The sequence below is a fragment of the Ceratotherium simum genome, chromosome 15 (assembly GCF_057802395.1).
Source record: "Ceratotherium simum simum isolate JZ-2026a chromosome 15, ASM5780239v1, whole genome shotgun sequence".
Taxonomy (NCBI): domain Eukaryota; kingdom Metazoa; phylum Chordata; class Mammalia; order Perissodactyla; family Rhinocerotidae; genus Ceratotherium; species Ceratotherium simum.
In genome coordinates, this window is record NC_141914.1 from 42,565,648 (window position 1) to 42,588,226 (window position 22,579).

General features: G+C 43.8%; 1 protein-coding gene across 1 annotated transcript in view; it reads right to left on the bottom strand.

Moving 5' to 3' along the window:
• The window catches only part of USP13 (ubiquitin specific peptidase 13), a 111,143-nt gene extending 97,055 nt beyond the window's left edge, over positions 1-14,088 (bottom strand). The window contains exon 1 of the mRNA XM_004424691.3: positions 13,826-14,088. Coding sequence (XP_004424748.1) covers positions 13,826-13,993 — 168 coding nt within the window. The 5' untranslated portion in view covers positions 13,994-14,088. The remainder of the gene's footprint in view (positions 1-13,825) is intronic.
• Between the last annotated feature and the right edge of the window lie 8,491 nt (positions 14,089-22,579).

Genomic DNA, 22,579 nt, shown 5'->3' on the forward strand with positions numbered 1-22,579 from the left:
CGGAGGGATCCCTCCCACTAAATCCTACTAAAGAGGTGGATAGCAATAAGTCGCATTTAATAGGCAGCTGTGATGACGACGACCCTACAGAGGGGGATACTAAGGCTCAGGGAGATTCAGTGACATTAAGGCACTTGCTGAAGTCATACTGCTACTAAGTAGTGGGGGAAGAGGGATTGAACCCAGGCCAGTCTGGCCCCCCACATGCTGTCTGGTGCAACTGAGAAGCAGATGTCATTTTGGTGGCAGGAGCTAGGTGGGCGGCTGTCGGCAAGCACACACTGTCACGGGCGCTTGGGGAAAAGAGCAGTTTCTTCGTTTTTCTTCAAGGCTGTTTCATTCCAGGAAAGCAGAAGGGGCAGGCAAAGGAGAGCCACCCCAGTCAAGTAAGCAGCCTGTGCCAGGCGCTCTGCCAGGCTTTCCCACAGGGGAGGAGAGAGGCTTCAGCAGGTTCCACCAGCTCCACCCCTCAAACTTGAAAGGTCAGCTGGAGTCCCTGGGAGATGGCTCCTCCAGGCTGACCACTCCCTGACAAAGACAGTAGCGAGACACAGGTGCTGGGCTCTGAGACACTGGTGAAGTGGCTGCAGGGTTTGGCAGCAGCCCCCACAGTCCAGCCACCCTCATCAACTTATTTCCAGCCACTAAACTGGATCTATCAGTGGTCCCGCTCTACTGGTGGGGGTCGGCAGAGACAGCCCACACCAGTTGAGGCTCCTTCCAAACCCTCAGGCTGGATACTCAATGGTAAAACCTGCCCAAATGGCACGTCCAAAGGAGCAATTCAGCAGTGGTACCCAAAGGATGCAATATGTGAATTACTTTCACCCCTGCCCCCCTGCCCATTCCTCATCTTCAGGCTCATATGTTCTCTTTCCTCCTGGCCAATCAACACACTAACCCCACTAACAGACAGCCAAGCCTATTTCTAAGAACTGCTGGGGACAGAGACATCTATGTCCAGGTCACCACTTTGGAGCCGCACCCAAAGAATTAACCAGGACAAAAAAAAGCAACACTTGGTTAGATTCAGAGAAAGGTTTCAGGAGTGTAACTCACTTACAAGAGCCGTCAGCCTCTTGGCCAATCGCCCATGTAGTTAATATGGGGCAGATTCACTCCAGAGTGATTTTATTTCATAAAACACTCAAGTCTGCATGTATTCCGTCTATAACTACTCATGCAACATGATTATCTGTTCAAATTTCTAACTCCTGGAGAAAATACTGCCCCAGGCTCCTGTCTGAGTTTCTCTGGAACTTGAGCCAGTCGGTGGGAGGGCAAGAAGCATGCCAAGTTGCTGCTCCCTCCAAACCTGGGGGAAAAGATCCCAGGAGCAAAGAGGTGGGGCCCGGGGCCATGCAAAAGGAAGGGCTACTCACAAATCCAGGTTCTCTAAACTAGGGACCCAGACTCTGCAATTCGAACCCTAACTCCATTCTAAGCTCCCTTCCAGTCCCCAATTTTCCCAGTGGGCACACAGCACTTGCATTTGACCATCTCACCTTCCTCATTTACGTCCTTCGTACACTCCATCTCCCAGGCTACAATCCTCGAAGTCATCTTTAACTCCTCCCACTCTTTCACCCACAGCATATTCTGTCACTAAACTGGGCCATAGCTTTCATCAAAATCTCTGTTGAGTTTATTCCCACCACCTCGCCATCTCTATCCCCACTGTCATCACCCTAACAAAAGTATCCTTCCTCCAATAGTACAAGTGACTCCTACTGGAATTCCTGTTCAAGATCTGCCCACCTCCCAACCGATTATTCCTCATTCACTTCCAGAACAGCCACATCAAAGAATACTGTCCTCGTGCTGTTCCCTTGCTCCTAACTGGTCAGCCCATCGGTCTAACTTTATCAAGACTAACATCCCTTATAACCCACCGAGGATTCAGCCTTGCTTTCCAATCTCCCCAGTAATTCTGTCTTCCATAAAACACCTAACTCTCTCACATACATGCCGAGCTTGGTCCCACCTCCATGCCTTTGTCCCCTCCTCCTCCAAAACACCACCTCTTCAGAGCTCATCCAGTTGTCCAGGCCAGTAACTTTCTATATTATATTGATAATTCCTGTGCCTGAAATCTCCATTCACACATTATAAGTACCACACTGTTTAAAACTTAAATATCTTGTAAGTCCTTCAGGGTCTAACCTCATGACACATCAGGGCTAAAGTCCCATCTCTGTCATGTACCAGTCCTTGAACAAGCTACCTAACCTCTCTGACTCTCAGTTTCCTCTTCTGTAAAATGGGGCAACAATAGTAATTATAATTTATAAGCCAATTACTACTGTAGTTAAATGAGATGATGTATATAAAAGTACCTGGTACAGTGTTTGACTCATAATAGACACTCAAAGTTGGCGCTGACACTCCACTATGGTGTATGATCCACGTCATACTCTTCTTTCCTGTGGTCTTATTTCCCTCCTAAATAATCACAGCCTCCCTACCCCCTACAGCACCTAGTGTAGTGCTGGGTGCTGAGTAGGCTCTAAATAAGTATTAATACTTGCTAATTAACACAAAAAAAATGTTTTATTTTTAATCTTATCATAGGAAGTACATACCATTCGCACCTCGAGCAGTATCTCTAGTTTGGAGGCATGTTCAGACTCATTCAATTCTTGTTATTATTGTATTGTCCTGCTATTCCAGCCTCAAAAATAGGTGCTTCTGCTCACATCTCCCGTGTGGCTGGGGACAAGCAGCGTCCCAGGCTGATCACCCATAATACTGAACATAAGCAGCAACACAGAGAGGCCTGGGCCACATCCACAGAGACCAGCCCTCTTGTCATCTCCCTGACGGGCACCATGCGTGGTGGGCAACTTCCACCAAGATGCCTAGGGGCATCTAGAATCACAACACATAAGATATTCAGCAAGTACCCAAGACACCTTTCCCTGACTTTTCAAGGGTCAAGCTTACAGCTTCCCAGATAATATGATAAAATAAAACTATGGTATTAGTTATTTTAATTAACTTATTTTAATAAGTTATTTTAATTAGTTATTTAGTTATTTTAATTTTTAATTAGTTTAATTATTTATTTTTAATTCGTTATTTTTAATTAGTTTATTTTAACGTTATTTGGAATAACGTTTTTTATTCCAAAATATATGCACATGATTTTTAAAAAATAGAAAAACAGAAAAGATGCAGCCTTACTAGCACAGGTTCACAAACAACACAGTTCTCAGTCCTCTACTCTTTCCCCTTTAATTCTCTAAGACCTCAGCTATTCCGTGTCTTCAACAATCAGCATCCCAACCACAATAGAGATGTACAAAGTGCTTTGAAAGCAAAGGAAAAGAAGTGTCTAACTCAGGTTAGGGGGCATGGGGAGGGCCTCAAAGAGAACACCGGAGCTGGTTTTTAAGGATCTGTGGGGTTTTCCCAGGGGGGTGAGGGCTTGAGAGAAGAGGCATTCCAGGCCATGGGAAGAGCATGAGGCAACGCATGGAGGGGTGAATGCTTGCAGCATCTGCAGAACACCAAGTCCTCTGGGCAACAGGGAATGTAAGCAGAGGGCAGGTGCTCAGTGACAACACTGGCAAGGAAGGTCGGATCAACGTGGTAAATTGATTTGACGTGCTATGTTAGAAAAGTCGAGTGGTGCCATTGAAAACGTCTAGGCAGGGAAATGACATGAGAAGACCTACGTTTTAGAGAAACAACAGAGTGCAATGGGACAGACTGGAAGGGAGGCAAGGTGGTCAGTTAAGAGGCTTCTGCAAGAGTCCAGGCAAGAGATGAGGAGGGCCTGAGCCTTGGCAGTGGAGAAGGAGAGAGGAGGACGCGCCAGAACCCGGTCACTAATGAGACGTGATATAAAAGAGAGGGATGTTCACAACAGCATTATTCACAATAGCCAAAAGGTGGAATCAACCCAAGTGCCCATCGATAGAGGAATGAATCAACAAAATGCGGTATACACATAGAATGGAATATTATTCAGTTTTAAAAGAGAAGGAAATTCTGACACATGCTATAACATGGATGAACCTTGGAAATATCATGGTAAGTGAAATAAGCCAGTCACAAAAGAGTAAATACTGTATGATCTCTTATGTAAGGTACTTAGAGCAGTCAAATTCATAGAGACAGAAAGCAGAAATGGTGGTTGCCAGGGACTGGGAGGATGGGGGAATGAGGAGTTATCGTTTAATGGTGACAGAGTTTCATTGTGCAAGATGAAAAGAGTCCAGGAGATAGATAGTGGTGATGGTTGCACAGCAATGTGAATGTACATGATATCACTAAACTATATGCTTAAAAATGGTTAAGATTGTAAGTGTATGTTATATGTATTTTCCACAATTTTTTTAAAAGAGAGAGGGAGAAAGGGAGGTAGAGTGGATGATACTGCACATCTCCCAGCCGGTGGCGCTAAAGGAATGGTGGCACCTTTAACTGAGCTCCAGTCCACAGGATGAAGAATGCAGGGGAGTGCAAAGAGAATTCAGAGTTGTACAGATGTCCAGATTCAATATGAGCCGAGAACACACACTTTCCCAAAAAGCCTCCCTGACAGGATCAGCATCGTCTCTTACATTCAAAAACTCTAAAAATGATACAACTTTAAAGGTAATTAACTGCTGCCAAAAAGAGACAGAAAGAGACATCTTGATTATTAGTTTGGAAGAGCAGGACTCTAGGGTACATAGGGCAGATGACACACATACATCAGTTTCACTCCTTTCTGAAACCCAAATAAAAGAACAGGGAAGAGATTTTTTAAAACATAAACCATAGTAACAAAATCTGGGAACTGGACCGCAGATGTATAAAAAAGACTAAGACAGGCTGATAAAGCTGAATTCTAGGCTTGCAGCAGGGAAAGCCAAGATTCAATCTGATGTACACTCTAGAATTTCCAAAAGACTCCAGAACTGGCAGGTCCAGGTAACTCTGGAAGTTGGGGTGAAACAAGGGCTAAAATAAGGAGGAAGGGTTAAAAATCTGTTTAGGTGGCAGTCAGAGCCCCAGATCACTCCTCCACTCCAAGCAGTCCCTCTCACACCAGCAAACTACTGGAGATTTATTCTCTACAGCAGGTAAAAACAAAGGACTCAGGTCTGTGGGACAACATGCTCAGTTAAGAATAGGGGTACCATCCTGAATACACCTGGGGACTTAGAAAGGTATGTGTATCAGTCCAGATTTGGTCAGAAAATATATACCATTCTAGGTATTTCAGGCAGAAAGGGATTTAATACAGGGAATTAGAAGCTTACAAAATCATGGGAAGAGCTGAGAGCCAAAGTCAGAGAAACCACCACTCATGTTCAGGAAATCACGATGCACAACCATTACAAGAAACTGCACAGATGATCCCAGCTCCCCCACGACTGAGGTGGCTTTGAGTCCCAGAAGGACACTCAGAAGCTGCTAGGAAAATCTCACATCTGCCATGTGCCACAGCTGCAACAGCAATAGTGGCTTCTCCTTCTCTTCCGAATCTCTCACTGGCAGAATCAAAATCAGAATCCTGCCATCAAAGGATTCTGGGAAGTGCAATGTCCAGGTTTCCAGCTCCTGCAACACAGGAGAAGGCTTAGCAAAACAGGGATAGGGTTGAGAACCAGGACAATATCCAGCCGGTATCCAATATCCAGACGCTAAGACCACTCTCGTCCTCTTCTCCCGTCTGCCCTGAGTACTGGCAGACAAGCCTTCGTTTTCCAGGCAAGAGACGACAACAGTCTCCTAAACAGTGGCCACAGGAAAAAAATCAAGATGCTAAAATTTAAGGTTCCCCAAAGAAACAGCACCGCCAGATCACCCTACAGTGAAGCTCACAGTCAAGAGAATAAAGAATTCTCACCTCTGAAAAAGCCAACAATTTCCAGCCCAAGGAGCTGCAATTTTTTCCAAAGGAGTCAAATTCTCTAAATTTTAATTTGCTTCAAGAAGAATATACATGCGACATGTGACATCTGTGGTTGAGCTAAAATTAATAACCAATTATTCAATTACCACAAATGTGAAAATGTGAACCCACAAAAGCCACAGTGCAGGTGGGGTAGGTCACTGGAGTAACCAGTTGTACTTTTCTTGCCTAACTTCTAGAACTTCGGTTTTCAAAGTATGGCCTGGGAACCCTGTGATGCCCCCAAGACCCTTCAAGTGAGCTGCAAGGTCAAAACTATTTTCATAAAGCAAACTTAGTTGCCTTTTTCACTCCCATTCTTTCAAGAGCTTATAGTGGCATTTTTCAGAGTCTAGATGACATCATCACGCTAATAGCTAATGGAATGAAAACTGTTTTAAATTTTTCTCAGTCTTATCTTCTAACACAGTAAATATCAATAGACAGAAACCACACAAAAACTCTTTGGGGTCCTCCAAAATTTTTAAGAGTATAAAGGGGCCAAAAAGTTTGAGAATCACTACTATCAAACAACTTTTTAGTTAATTGCTTTTGGAAGGGAAGTTTTGATATGTGAAACTAATTAGACTTAGCTTAAGTTTACATCTTTGAAGAGAAAAAAAATCTGTAAGTTCCTAAATTTTGCTTTTTTTTTTTTAATTTTTTGTTTATTGCAATAACATTGGTTTATAACATTGTAAAAATTTCAGGTGTACATCATTATACTTCTATTTCTGCATAGATTACATCATGTTCACCACCAAAATACTAATTACAACCCATCACCACACACATGTACCGAATTATCCCTTTCACCCTCCTCCCTCCCCCCTTCCCCCCGGTAACCACCAATCCAATCTCTGTCTCTATGTGTTTGTTTATTGTTGTTATTATCTACTACTTAATGAAGGAAATCATGTGGTATTTGACCTTCTCCCTCTGACTTATTTCACTTTGCATTATACCCTCAATGTCCATCCATGTTGTCACAAATGCCTGGATTTCATCGTTTCTTATGGCTGAGTAGTATTCCATTGTGTATATATACCACATCTTCTTTATCCATTCGTCCGTTGATGGGCACTTAGGTTGCTTCCAAGCCTTGGCTATTGTGAATAACGCTGCAATGAACACAGGGGTGCGTGTACCTTTAAAAATTGGTGTTTCTAAATTTTGCTTTACTATCTATATCTGTTTATCTATTAAGAGGAGGATTTTTCCACATATATTCTAAATTAAATTACTTTTTCCCCTACAAGTAAGCACCATGATGGCAAGTCTCATTGCCTGGAACGCAGTATGGATAGCACGATAATAAAAAGCACATATTCTACAGGGACTCAAACAGATACTTGTATACCATTGATCATAGCAGCTTTACTCACAATAGCCAAAAAGTGGAAACAATCCAAATGTCCATCAACAGATGAATGGATAAACAAAATGTGGTATATACATATAATGGAATATTATTCAGCCTTAAAAAGGAAGGAAATTCTTTGTATGTTATACATACTACAACATGGATGAACACTGGTTACACTAACTGAAATAAGACAGACACAAAAGCACAAACACTGTGTGATCCCACTTATATGAGGTACCTAGAAAAGGCAAATTCATAGAGACAGAAAACAGAACGGTGGTTACCAGAGGCTAGGGGTAGGGAGGGAATGGAGAGTCATTGCTTAATGGGTACCGAGTTTCAGCATGGAGTGATGAAAAAGTTCTGGAGATGGATGATGGTGATGGTTGCACAACAATGTGAATGTCCTTATGGCACTGAATTGTACAATTAAAATAGTATAAACAAAAAGCACAGGTTCTAGAGCCAGACAACCTGGATTCAAATCTCAGCTCTCCCACTTATCATTTGTGTGACCTTTGTAATTCAGTTTCCTCATCTGTAAAATGATAACAACAATATACAGCAGAAGGTTGTCATGAGGATTAAATGAGTTAGTATCTGAATAAATATCTGCTTAGAATGATGCCTGGCACCTAGTATGTGCCTTATCACTGGTTTCAAACTTTGGCCCATGTCAGAATCACCTGGAGAGCTTATTCAAATACAGAATGCTAGGCTCCCCCCAACCCCTAGAGTATCTGTTTCCGTGGGTCTGGAATGGAGCCCAAGAATTTACATTTCTAACAGGTTCCCAGGACATGCTGGTGCTGCTGGTCCAGGAACCACACTTGGAGAACCACTGTTCTATATAAATGTTAGCTGTCATTATTATTATTAGCAATGTCTGAGATAGCACCAGGCAGATCCATAAATACTTTTAGAAGGAAGGACAGAAAGACAGAAATGTAAAGGAAAAAGACTCCTGTGTTTCTCCTCTACTCAAAGAATACTTCTCTTCTGGTCACCAAATGTATGGGGGTTTTTCCCACAGCAAGCAATTCTCCAACTCTCCGTAGACACCGAGTGTCTCACAATTTAACTCAGTTCTGACACTATCTACCTGGAGTCGGCATCGGACCCACAGGTTAAGAGCTCAGTCCCAGAAGACTGCCTCCCGCTTCACCCATACTTCAGACGCCAATCGCAAGACCAGGTTGGCATCTGTGCTTCTGAACAACTGGCTATAAGTTGGAGGTTCCCACAACCCCCTCCTCAGGTTTGATTAATTTGCTAGAGCAGCCCACAGAACTCAGGAAAACAACTTACTTACCAGATTACCAGTCTATTACAAAGGATGTTAAAAGATACCAATGAACAACCAGAAGAAGAGAGACCTAGGGCAAGGTACGGCGAAAGGGACATGGAGCTCCCATGTCCCCTCTGAGCATGCTACCCTCCCAGCACCCTCCAAACCCCATAGTTCAGGGATTTTTATGGAGTTTTCATTAGATAGGCAAGATTAATTAAATCACTGGCCATTTTTGATTAAGTCAATCTCCAGCCCCTCTCCCCTCCCAGGATGTGGGGGGGGGGCGGGGCTGAAAGTTCCAACCCTCTAATCCCATGGTTGGTTCCCCTGGCAACCAGCCCATCCTTAGGGACTTTCCAAAAGTCACCTCATTAATGCACACTCAGGTGTGGCTGAAAAGGGCTTGTTATGAATAACAAAACACACCTTCATAGCTCTTATCAATCAGGAAATTTCAAGAGTTCTAGGAGCTCTGTGCCAAGAACAGGGATGAAGCCCAAATATATATTCCTTATTATAAATCACAATATTACAGAAGGATTTACTGAGCCCCTAATATGAAGTGTCGCTACAAGCAGATGATCTCAAAGCCTTTCTCAATGGACATCTAAACAGCCACTACCATGAGGGCCCTGTCCACTAGAGTTTTGCAAAGACTCCCAGGAAGGCGGAGAACCAACAGAAGACATCTTGACATCACCAAGAGACCTCGGAGCTTCTGAGAAAGGGAAAAAAGCTCCTTTTTACAAAATAGTGCTGATGCTGGAAGGGAAGAAGAGGTGTAGAGGCATGCTTATGCTGGTCTCACATCCTCTCGGCCACCTTTTTGGTGTGGGCAGCTGCTTGCCACAGAGGCGTGGCCTGACGTCTTAGCCTCCCTGCACCGGGATCTCACCCTTCTCAGCTGCTGCTGGTCTCGGGGAGCCTGCTGGGAGCCTGCTCAGCCTCTCCAGCACAAATACAAACCTGGAAGAGTGAGGGCGTTCCACCTCTGGAGCGCCCTTCACCAACGGGCCATGAGAGCCAGTGGGTAAACACTCCTCTAGTCTGTGTCCCAGGTGGACGATGCTGAGGCGCATTCAACAGTTCCTCAGAGAGTCCCCAGCCAGACTGAGCACCAGTGGCCAACAGTGGTAGCTGGCTCACACACTCACTCTTGGATTGGCTTTCCTTCCTTCCCTTTGTCACTATTCCCTTGGACGTTCTTCCACGTCTGTTCCCTGGGATACCTTTCCAAAATAAACTGCCTGTGCCAAAGCCTTTGTCTCGGTCTTTCAGTTGACCCCAGCTAAGACAAGGCATAAGATAAGCTCTCCACCCTCAGACAGGTGTGTGTGTGTGGCGGGGGTTATAATAAACACAAGAGTGGCCCAGCTCCTCTCCATACCTCATGCTTGGTAAAAGGCTTCATAGCTAGTAGATGTTTAAAACTACCAGTAAAATGGGTAAAAGAAAATGAAATGACAGCAAACTATGGAAGAGAGACTATAACTAACTGCTGTGTTGTATGACACAGACTCTAAGTAATGTAGCTTCAGAGAAAAGAATGAAATCTGAAGCAGAAAGGGAAGGCTGAGAAATAGCCCTGAGAGATGATCAAGATAGGAAGGTGGTCCTGGAAAAGGAAATGAGTCTTACATGTTGAAGACCCAGAGACTGGCCTTCCCAGAGCTGGCAACCTAGAAACTGAGAGGCAGAATAAGGTAGGATAAGGTACATTCAGATGAAGAAGAGGCTCAACAGCCAAGGAGATGAGAGTACATTTTACATGGTGGTCCATGAAGCCGTGTGAGCAGAACCAAGATAATTTCTTTTTTTTTTTTATTTTATTTTTTTTAGATTATTTATTTATTTATTTTTTCCTCCCAAAGCCCCAGTAGATAGTTGTATGTCATAGTTGCACATCCTTCTAGTTGCTGCACGTGGGACGCGGTCTCAGCATGGCCGGAGAAGCAGCGCGTCGGTGTGCGCCCGGGATCCGAACCTGGGCCGCCAGCAGCGGAGCGTGCGCACTTAACCGCTAAGCCACAGAGCCGGCCCCCCAAGATAATTTCTTTATGTAACCTCACCAAACTTTCTGTAAAACCCCTGAACAACCACACACTTGGGCTTACAACCCGTGACTGACTCTTTATCTCTTTCTTTTCTTCTTTCTAGTGCTTACTAATTGGCGAGGCATACTTTACATATGAATTTATTAAATTCACAAAACAACCCCATGTGGTAGGTTCCATTATTGTCCCCACTTTACAGATAGAAAAACTGGGGCACAGAGAAGTTACACAGCTGGGTGACAGAGCTGGGATTCAAACCCTGCAGTCTGGCTGTCTCTTTCACGTTTGTCCCCCACAATCAATGAAGTCACCACATTCTACATGATAATCCCATATGATTCCTTTCCCAACGTTTCTCATATGTTGCATCCTTATCATTTTCAGAGCCTGTAACCCCATGCAATTCATACTTTCCTAGACATTCACTGAGTTCCTGGTTTATATACCAGATGCTGGGCCGGCTGCTGGGGACACAAAGACACGAAGTCTCCACTCTCCAGGAAGGTCACATTACAGACCTTGCAAGATGAGCCAAGTCATGGAGAGATGAACCTACAGGTCAAGATGGGGAGGTTATCCCGGGATGAAACCAAATTGGTAGGTGAAAAAACACATTCTCACTCATCCCAGAATAACTGTTCTGGGTACCTGCTATGTGCTAAGCCCTAGAAGGTAGGAAGAAAGGAAGGAGATGGACACTGAAATGAGTTTTCATGTTGTCCCATTAATACACCCACCAAGGTGAAGAACAGCAAAAGTGTTCACCCCATGCCTTAGACATGGTAGATACGTAATAAAAATTTAACAATCTAGTCCTCCTCTCACACCACTGCAAATCACATTACTTCCAGTAGCTTTCCATAACTGACCACATAAAATCAAGATCCTATTCTAGGTATTCAAGGACCCCATCTTCTACTCTCTACTTGGTTCTGACCTCCCTTCTTGTTAAATCAATCTCTTTTTTCCAAATACATTACAAGCAAATAAGAAGAAAATATTCACACTTTATGTGTTTGCACATGTGATTTACCTTGCCAGGAATGCTGGTCTCCTTTATTTCTATCCATCTTTATCTATGACCTTTTTCAAAAGCCTCCAGAGCAAGGATGACTTGCACTCAAATGGTTTTGGTCTTTTGTCAACGACAGTCCTATAGCACTTGTGAATTACAGTCCCTGGTGTGTTTGGCACTGATGGATTTTGCTCTGTATGGTTCTTACAGCCATGCGTGTATAAGGTGGCACACAGTAGGTGCTCATGAACACTTGTCAGATTCATGAAGTGTTAAGTAAGTACCACAGGGAAAGATCTCACATTATCAGGCAGTGCTTTAATATAACTTCTTATAAAATCTTCTTTCTCTTCATCCCCTGAAACATGGATAATGAAACATACTAATTCATTGGCCTTGTAAATAAGCCCAGTCTCCCCCAAGGAACTACTGTAACATGAATGAAATCATCATTTTGCACTGGACAAGATGCTTCTAGAATAGTGTTTGGCACACAGTAAGCTCCCAATAACAAGTTGTGGAAGTGAATTACAATAATCAGCTTTTTTTCACACCTCCTATGTACTATATAATGTAGTAAAGATTTCCAACAACAAAGTCTGTAAGAAGAATTTGAAGAGCAACCCAGACCAAACACAGAAAAAGTCATTTTACCCACTTCACATGTTGTGTGATCCTAAAAGACTTAAGCCACTGTCTTCTTCCTGGAGTTCACAACGTGTCAGTTGCTGAAGTTAGAACCATCATCCCTCACCACCCTTAAGAGCTATTAGTGGAAACCTGCCCAACACTGGACACAAAATCTGAAAATGGCATTTTCAAATACTTCGTGAATAACACAACATAATAATACTGCTGACAGTCACTTTAAGTAGTGTGATTACAATATGCTAAGTGTTAAATACAACCATTTCATTCCACTCTACATAGACCTTTTTAAAAGAAAAAACAAGTCATGAACAAATAAGTGAGATTTTTATCCCCTAAATGATCCAGAATTAACATTAAAAAAAAAAAACCAAAAGTCATGGAGAGGATACTAATTCTAGGACTCCAACATATTCCAAACAAAAATGTTTTGAAATCAGCCAAAATCAACCCACAAGATAGTAAGGAATAGTTTGGAAAATTTGCTGCTCATTTGGGTTTTTTTTCTCCCCTCCAACAATACTCTACATGCTATGAATAAAATGTGTTAGACTATTGTTGTGAAACCCGCCTCAGTCCCTCCGATGCGTGAACCTCTCGGTTGCATTGAGATCTGCCCGGTGACACATGAGATCTAAAGTGGGTGGATAAAAATAACCTGGTCCTCCAAAAGACATGATAAACGCCAGACAGCTGAGTCACTTAGAAGCCCATTTTGACTCTTGAAAGGGACATTCACCCTCCTTTTCTTCTCACACATACACATACAACCTTGTGAAAACCACCACCAATCGCCCTGGGTGGAAGGAAGTGATGGGTCTTCCTCCAGTCTCTGAGGTCACGACTCGCCATTTGGAACTTTCAATAACTCATATCAGTACATTTCAGTCCAAGTGACTCATTTAGACGGGAAACGAGAAAGGCTTAAGAAAACCATAATGACCCAGGAGACCCCCTATTTCTGCTGCCCGAGTGGAGGTACCAGAAGGTATTCTGACGTGCTGTTGGAAAGAAAAGGAGTGCGGAGAAATAGAAAGTGGAAGAAAAGCTCAGAGAGGAAATCAGAATTGTCCGGGAGTGGGAATCCCTGGGCAAGGCAAACGGTCCCAGAAAGAGAAGGGCTGTGTACGTCCTGGGGGAATCCATCCCGTTAACCAACCCGCCCTCCTCTTGCGCCCCAGGGAGGACGCAAACCATCTGCAACGTGCAGTTAAGATCAGGGAACTCTTCGATTCGATCTTTCAAACGGTGGCGGGGCTGTGGGCAGGCTGCGGGGAACCGGGCCCTGTGAGCCTACGGAGGCTGGCGGAGCAAACCCCCCTGGCGACCCAGTCTTCGCTGCTGCAGCCTTGGGGAATGCCGCGCCGGGCACCCGGTAGGCACTCACGAAGTGTTTGCCGAACTGCAGTGCCCCTGAGCCAAGTCTGCCGCCCGGAGGAGGAGGTCCCCGGCTGCCACTGCGCATCTTCTCGCGTCGCCGAGTTCCGCGGCTCCCGGCCGCCACAGGCCGCCGGCACCGCGACCCTCCCCCGAGACGCCGGGCGCGCCGCCGAGCCTCACTTACGGGGGAGTCATAGGAGAAGGCGCACTCGTTCTTGTAGACCCTGTCCCCGGACCTGGGCACGCGGATCGTGGGCATGTGGGGCACCAGCAGCTCGCCGATGTCTCCTGCAGCCATCTTCCTGCCGCCGCTGCCGCCCGGCATACCGAACAGGGCGCCCCGGCGCTGCATGGCCGCGGCGCGCACCGGAGCCGAGCCGAGCCGAGCCGGAGCGCTGGGACTGCCCGCGGCGGCGGCGGGCTGGAGCGGGCGAAGGGAGCCGAGCCGGGGCGGGCGGGGAGAGCGGGCCGCGGGGCGGGAGCGGGCGCCCGGGGCCTGGGGCGGGCGGACGGGGGCGGGGGACGCTGCTATTTTTAATCCAATGGCGAATCGCCGGCCCAGCTGCAGCGTCAGGCGGGGCGCTGGGGAGCGCCAGCCGCAGCGCGCCGGGGAGGGGGCGCTGGAGAGGGGCCCTGCGCTCGGGCCCGGCTCGGTGGAGGCGGACGGAGGGCGAGCCCCGGGGAGGGGGGCGGCTCGGGTGCCCGGTGCCGGGAGCCGGCGGGCGGGCGGCGCTCCTCGCCCACGCCGGCGGGCTGCGGTAGGGCACCACCACGGTGTTTTCTAGCCTCAATCTTTAGGTTGCGAAGGGTCAACTCCGAGGCAGCCAACACAAAGAACAGGATTTGGGGTTTTAAAAACCGCTTGCTTTTAAAAAAAAAAACTGAAGGTAAGAGCGGGGACTTCCCCTGATTGGGTAAGGGTGGGACTTGATGTGCTGGTCTGGAAACTAACGCCGGGCCCAAATCTCAATTTGCGCTTTGCACTTCGGTGTTAACCTCACTAAGCCTTGTTCCTCACTTTTTTTTTAACATTTAAATCTCATTAAAATAGAATAGAATAAGATCCAGTGAGGATAGACGTATATTTTTGCAATAATACAGATTTTTCTTACGTTTGGAGGGGGGGGTGTCAAGATATTTTTCCGGGCAAGGGAAGGCTTTATAAATTACTCAATCTTTGGAACGTCTTCTGCGAAATTCGAAGTCTCCCTGTCGAACATTCAAGAGCCTGATTTGGGATTTTATGTGCAGGCATAAGATCTGTCTTGCACGTCCAGTTCCTCAAAATAAATAATGAATGGGGTTGAGTTGGGGGGTGAATAATTTGCGAACAGAGCATGCCTCACAGCATAATACTCTCTGTTTTCTCCAAAAAAACTCTTAAAACACGGATTCAATTCCATTGAGGTTCCCTAACTACATCCATCATAAGGGGCAAGGTACCCAGTGTTCCCTGCCAGTTAATGAAACGCAGAAATAGTTTCAACGCAGAATAGTGAATCAAAATGCTGATTTCTGTAAGCCTTTCCCAAATCAAATAGTCCTTAAATTCTTATTTTACTTCCATTATGTCTATGTTACTGTCCCTGATTCTGCAGCTGTGGAGGTGTGCTAGGGAGAAAGGGGAATACCTGAAATTCGATGTGAAGTAGACAGAGGAGCCTTCTTGGTCGTCTCTTCTAAATTTCCATACCCTCAAGCAAGGCTCATGCACACTACACATTCCTGTAATTCACAACTTCCTAATGCTACCTGATGGAAATGGAGGAGAGGAGGCGCAAAGCAAAGCGTTGAACACTATTGCCATCCCCATCATTGGGCAGATATTCTCAAGGAGTTTTTGCTTTTTGTTTATTCTCACCAGCTTGTCACCCTCTAGTAGTATCTGTGCCTATTTCAGGTTCATAGGTGAAGTTTGCTTGTCCAATTACAGAGAAAAAGTTAATTCAAAAGCATTCAAAACTTACAAATTAAAATATTTTTAGATTAAATGCAAATTAAAGCGAAACACCATTTTTCATCCTTCGGATTGAGTAAGATATTAATTTTAATCAATGGGTTTGGGAAATAGGCTCATATACATTGTTAGTGGGAATAAAAGCAGTAAACCTCTTTGGGAGGAAATTTAACAATACTGACCATAATTTTATATGCATATACTGTTTTCCCCAGCAATTGCTCATCTAGACATTTATGCTACAGATGAATTCACACTGTGTAAGGATATTTGTTGCAGCATTGTTTATAGTAACAAAAGACTGAGAACAGCCTCAAGATCCATCTGTAGGAAGTGGTTAAAACATAGTACCATTGAAAAGAATGAAGCGCTCCGTATGTGCTGATGTGAAACAATCTCCAAATCATACCACTAGATGAAAGAAGTGAAGTGCAAATCAGTGTGCAAAAGCAAGGCATACATGCAAGGTGAATGATACGCAATAGGCACTCTGGCACATCCTGCATACCACAGACTTTCCTTCCAGTCGATTGCACCTATGGTAAATATTTTATTTGTATATATCAAGAGGCAACATTATATATATATATATATATTTGTGTATATATATGTGTGTTTGGCCTTACAATATCTTCAAAAGAATACACAAGAAACTAATGACATTCAGGGTCTGTGGAGAGGAACACAAACCCTGAGATTACTTACTCTTACCACCACTTACTACCACTCTTTACCTTTCTGTACTATTTACAGTTTTATGATATGCAAGTATTACTTTAAAAAGTAATTAAAATTAGGGCCGGCCCTGTGGCTTAGAGGTTAAGTGTGTGCACTCCGGTGCTAGCGGCCCAGGTTCGGATCCCGGGCGCCCACCGACGCACTGCTTCTCCGGCCATGCTGAGGCTGTGTCCCACATACAGCAACTAGAAGGATGTGCAGCTATGACATACAACTATCTACTGGGCTTTGGGGGAAAAAATAAATAAATAAGATTATAAAAAAAAAAAGTAATTAAAATTCAATTGTGCAAACACTCTAAGTTCAGTAACTGGTAGCCTCACGTACTTACAATGCTTATACAATGTTACTGCAACTGGGTAAAAATAAACATGCATTTTGACAAGACTGGAAAGACGTAAAATTTAAATAGTTATGTTTAGAATTTGATTACAGGGTTTTGTTTCTAGTTTCAAAATGTCTTCAATGATGTTACATTTGTTTTATAATACAAAAATTTATCGAGACAAAAAGTAAGAGAAATTTCACTGAATTAAGACAATGTCTTAATCATGCCATTGAAGGAAAAAATTCTGGTTCAGTTACTGGATCTTTTTAACTTAATTTTGCAAATTCTACATATGAATTTATAACTGGACTATTTTACTGTTGGGCCGGTTTCTGCATGTGGATCTTGATCAAAGAGCAGGAATAGGGTGATGATGGAGAAACAATTTTAACTTCCAACATAAATTCAAAGTCTTACCGAAGAGATTTCAGAGGATCTAAGACTAAGAACTGACTTTTGTCACATCAAGGTGTTCAGGCCACCACATCACTCCACTGCTCAAAAAACTCCTCCCATGATGTTCAGGGTGGAGCCGGGACTCTGATGGCCCAGCATTCAACGATCTCCCCTGTCTAGCACTCCTTCTTTGAGACTTTACTGCCACTCCTGCACTTCTGGTGAGCTCCATTTTCTGTCCCCCAAGGATAAACGTACTTGTCTCCTAGCCTCAGTTGAAAGCTCTCCCTTCTCAGTCCTTTCAAGACTTAGTATTGAAGCCTCTTCTGACTGCTCCAACCCTCAGGGACCAGTCTTAAAAAAATGCCAGCCCCTATTGCCTGTACCCATTATTGGATACTGCCCTATGACATCTTTTGTACTGTTATGTAATGAGTCTTGGTTCCATATCTTTTCCCTCTATATAGAAAGCAAACCCTTTGAAAGAATTTATATTTCTTAGTATCCTTACACATCGTGGAAGCTCAATGTTTATGGAATATTGCCCGTCCAGAAGGTACTGCTCTGTTTGTTTTAGGTCCTCAATAAGTACCTACCAAATGAATGACTCACATCTGTGACATTGTAATAGATATGTTTTGCAGTCAGCATTGTGCCTTTTAGGTAAAATTCATTGCTGAATAAATGTTGTTCCCAGAACTGACAGAGGTTACATTAAAACATGACATGAATATTAGTTATTATGACTAATGCCAAAGAGGGGAATTGAGGAAATCTACAGAGAAAAGAGATAATTATTTCAATTAATGGAACAGCTCTTGACCTCAGATGTCCTCCAATAATGTGCAGTGATCTGGTAAAGCCATATATGATGATAGCTTGTTGTGGAGGCGTAGCCATAATATTTTCTATCCTGGCAGATAGCCTCTGCAAGAAGCACTGGTTATTAAATGTAAACAATAGGTCACTGGTTAAGAAATTTAAGGCATTTTCTGTTTGAGGAAATTCTAGGTAACCATTAAAAGTCATGTGGTATAAGAATATTCATTGACATGGAAAAATGATCACTATCATGCAAACTTCAAGAGCAGGTTATAAATGAGCATATATGCTGTCATTCTGATTAAATACATACACATAGTCATAGCACATGAAAAAGATTAGATTGGAATAAGCCATTGTTAATGATAGTTATCTCTGGGGTAAAACATTATTTTTGGTTTTTTTCTTTGTGCTTTTTGTGTTATCTAAAGATTTTGCATTAAGTATCCATTTTTTTGTGTGAATAAGGGGGAAAGTTAACTTTTTATGCTACCACTGATTATATCAATTTTCTCTCCCACCTGCCCTCTTTCTTACCTGCTCATCCCCTTCACCACCCATATAAAACTAAGCGGGTTTCTGCTGTTAGGTTTATAGACAGTCTGCCTAGCTAGAAGGTAGGTCACACTGGAATGAGCAAACTCTTTGAACAGCTCTTAATGTCAAGATGAGGGAAGCTGTTCTTCAGCTTAAGAGGAAATTTGAGATCCTTGTTTACCTTTTTGGGTTTCAGGATGTGTAATACTCACCACAGTCCTTCCAGGAGCCTGACTCATAAGTTACTCACACAGGTAGGTAGGCAGATTGCTTTTCAGGCCGATCTGACACCATCCCTACTCTTGCGCACCCCCATTTCCATGCACACAGAGCAAGACGTGTCCTCCATCCAGGTGTAGGAAAGCCTGATGTGAATACAATAAAATATATATATATATATATATATATATATATATATATATTGGGGCCAGCCCTGTGGCCTAGTGGTTAAGTTCGGCACGCTCTGCTTTGGCAGCCCAGGTTTGGTTCCCGGGTGTGGACCTACACCATGCGTTGGCAGCCATGCTCTAGCGGCAATCCACATACATCATAGAGAAAGATTGGCACAGATGTTAGCTCAGGGCTAATCTTCCTCAAGCAAAAAAGAGGAAGATTGGCAACAGATGTTAGCTCAGAGTGAATCTTCCTTGGCAAAAAAAAAAAAAATATATATATATATATATATATATATATATATATAAACCGTGGGGCCACAGGCTGCTTTTCAGGTTTCCTGGTAAATGGGCAAAGCAAGTTATCTAAATATGATACATATTGGCTCCGAAATCCAAAGAAATTCACCAAACATTGTGCCTCATTCTTAGTGGTAGGGAGCTCAAGATGAAGAAGTTGACCTTCACTTTTCTATATTATTAAACTCCCCTCTGGAATTTCACTGGGATGGCAAGCCCCTGTATTTTGCAGAATGTATCTCCCACCCTCTGTCACAGGGCACCTGCCACTTCCTGCTCACCAGGTTCTGTCTGCACATTGTCATCACTGTAGGGACTGGCATGATGTCCTATAGATGTTGATGGTCAAGATCAGATGTTGGCAAACTGTGGCCTGTGGACCAAATCCAGCCTGCAGCCCGCTTTGTAAATAAAGTTTGTTGGAACCCAGCCACACTCATTTATTTCCATATTGTCTATGGCTGTTTTGATGCTACAACAGCAAAGCAGAGTAGTTGCAACAGAAACCCTATGGACCAAAACCCAAGATATTTGCTGTCTGGGTCTTTAAGAAAAACTTTGCCAGCCCCTGGTCAAGATCCCTACAGGCCATGCGTTATGATCCAGAGTCGGAGAACTGACACGACCCTGAGCCAGAGGGTAAAGTTGTGCTAATTATCCTTCAGGTGACAGCAAACCTGTTTATCTGAAAGGAGAAAATGCTTTCACCAAATCAGTAGCTGCACACCAAATGCCAGGAGACGTGTTACTTTGCTTCAGTAGAGAGGTATCTCTGGAACATCAACTGAATCGAAATCACCACCTTGTTAACTTTGCCACAGTCTGCCGTCATTCTCCATTCTGCTTCCAAGTCAGGAGAAGCAATGGGAGTATGATGGGAGTCACCAAGTCCGGGTCTTCCTGGTCTTTGATAATGGCACGAATTCAGGTCAGGGAGCCAAAGTGGAAATTCTACAGTTTGCTAAGGTTAAGTATTCCAATACTACTTTCAGATACTGGAGTACTATCCACAGGATGAGTTTGGGGTCCCACTGGGCCTACCATGAGATGACCCAGGGTCAGAAGCCCATAGGTTGTCCACTCCCGATAAGCCTCCACTCTGGCAGATGGGAGTGGCATTCTGACAAACTACAATTTAGATCAGAGCCAGTTTCCCAAACTCTCTAGAAAGTTTGGATATTTCCTTTCTCCAGGGCACAGTTACTAGGGCAGTGGCCGCAGGGAAGGCCAGAAGGAAGGTTCACAATGTCTGTATTTGATAATACCATAGCATCTTTCCTAAGGAACCCAGCATCCCCTTCAAATCAAGGAGCTCTAGGGGCCAACTAACTCCCTTCTATATCTGTGGCTATCTAGTAGGGTGGCTTGATTCGGGTCTTTGCTTGCTAGACTTGGAGTTGGGGGGGTTGGGATGTGATATCTTAGTGGAATGTCCACTGCTTACATTCCTGGGACCCCTGTAACAAATTGCAGCCAGAGTAAGCTGTGAATTAGCCATTCTCTGAGATCTGCTAATCACGTTTGAACTGCTGCCTAATATCATAACCCCACCAGCTTTGCTTCTGGCAGTGAATTACTACCACTCAGGGTGTCCACCCAGGACTCCTCCAGCCCCACAGGGATCAGAAAGCCCACTTCATGCACAACTTCTGTCAGCAGCATTCAGAGCTGGTTGGAACAACTAAATTGCCTTTGAAAGATTCAGGGCCCCACTGGAGATATATTTGATAGATCAAATTCAGCATTTCTGCCTCTTGAGTCCCTTCCCCTGTGCTATGCCAAGGGATTGCTAGCCCTTTGTCATCACTTAGCATGAGCCAGCCTTTGGTCCAGGTTTGTGCTGGGCAACCCAAGTTTGCATTAGGATCATGCCCATGCTGGTAAAGAATGGCTGCTGAGTAAATCCACTTTGATCAATTTGACCTGATCCAAATTAGTGTTTTGCCCTCCTTGGGCAAATATCCTCAAAATCCATTGCCACAGACGTTGCCCCATTTTGTAGAATTTGCTGATTCCTGTGACAACTTTGTAAATGCCGAACTCTTTCCACTCCGATTCTGCAGTTTACTCTTGCAGACTACATTGAGTTATCAGGGAAAATCATATCAGTAGGAAACACTGAAGGGTTGACCATGGGAAAATTGCTAATTTGCCCCTGAAAGAGAATGTGGCTTCCTTAGAGAAGGAAAGAGTGTGGGGAGAAGTTCAGAAGGGTTTCAGAACTTGGGATTCTCCAAGTCTCATACATACTCCTAGATTTCTTTATTTCAGTTATGGGGGTCCTGCTCTTTTCTGATTCGGGCCATAACTTGGACATAAAAGTAAGTAAGATAGCATTTTCAGTGATAAGATTTGATTTTCAGGGTTCTCATTCTACAGCTACAAGCCGGAAGTAATTATCTTATCATGGGCATTACTCAAATTAAATACTTTGAGATTCATTCAATTCCTCGAAGACTTTAAAGACTTGAGCATGTCCATCCCTTGCAACAAATTATCCAATGTCTTTTAAAACAGAGCCCTGACATTTCCCACTCCCCAGGGTCTAGGACAGCCACCTTTCCCCAGAGCTTTATGATCTGAGCACACAGTCCCAGACAACACAAGTGCTAACTTGATTGATCTATTTCACCACTGAGTACTATGGTCTGATATTTTTTATCTGAATGGAAATATAACTTCCTTCTATCCGATTTTGAACTGAAAAGCAATTCCAAATAGCCCCCTAACCCCACATCCCTCAGGATCTGCTGCTCGCAACACATTCTCTGAGACTGGAAAGGTTAGAGTTCTTCTGCGTAAGCAATAGAAACTAGCTGTAACTAACATAAGCAGTAAGAAGGGATGTCTTGGAAATTAAAGGGTGACTCCCGGTACTGAAGGATAGGCTGAACTATCAGAAACCAAAGCACCAAAGATCACAGTAGCAGCCACTCATACACCTTCTTTCCAGATGCTGCCACCAGTTGATGCAATAATAATTTCATTCCACCCATATGTGTCTGTACTCAAGATTCAGACTTCTGGAAGGGAGTCTGTTTGATTGAGCTTCCAAATGTGCCCATGCCTGTGATTGGGAAGGAGCCATTCTGCAAAGAAAGGATGCTGATCAGACCATAAATAAATACATACATACATACTTACATACATACTGTACTCATCTTGCAAAATTGTTACAAAGATATGAAATGTTTGTAAAGCACTTAGCAGAGTTCGTAGAACCTGCTAACTATTTTTATTATTTCTATGATTATCTACAAATCTGAACCCTTCCTTCCTCTCTACAGGAGTGACTGCAGGTTAGTTTGGGAAAGTCCTTTCTCCAGACATATCTGTAACAAAATCGGTCTACTCAGTATTTATTGATCACTTCATGAACATTCGCGGTTCTATACTTTTGCTCATGATGAAACTCAGCTGGAATATTCTCCCTCATTCATTCAACTTTTCTAAATCCTATTTGCCCCA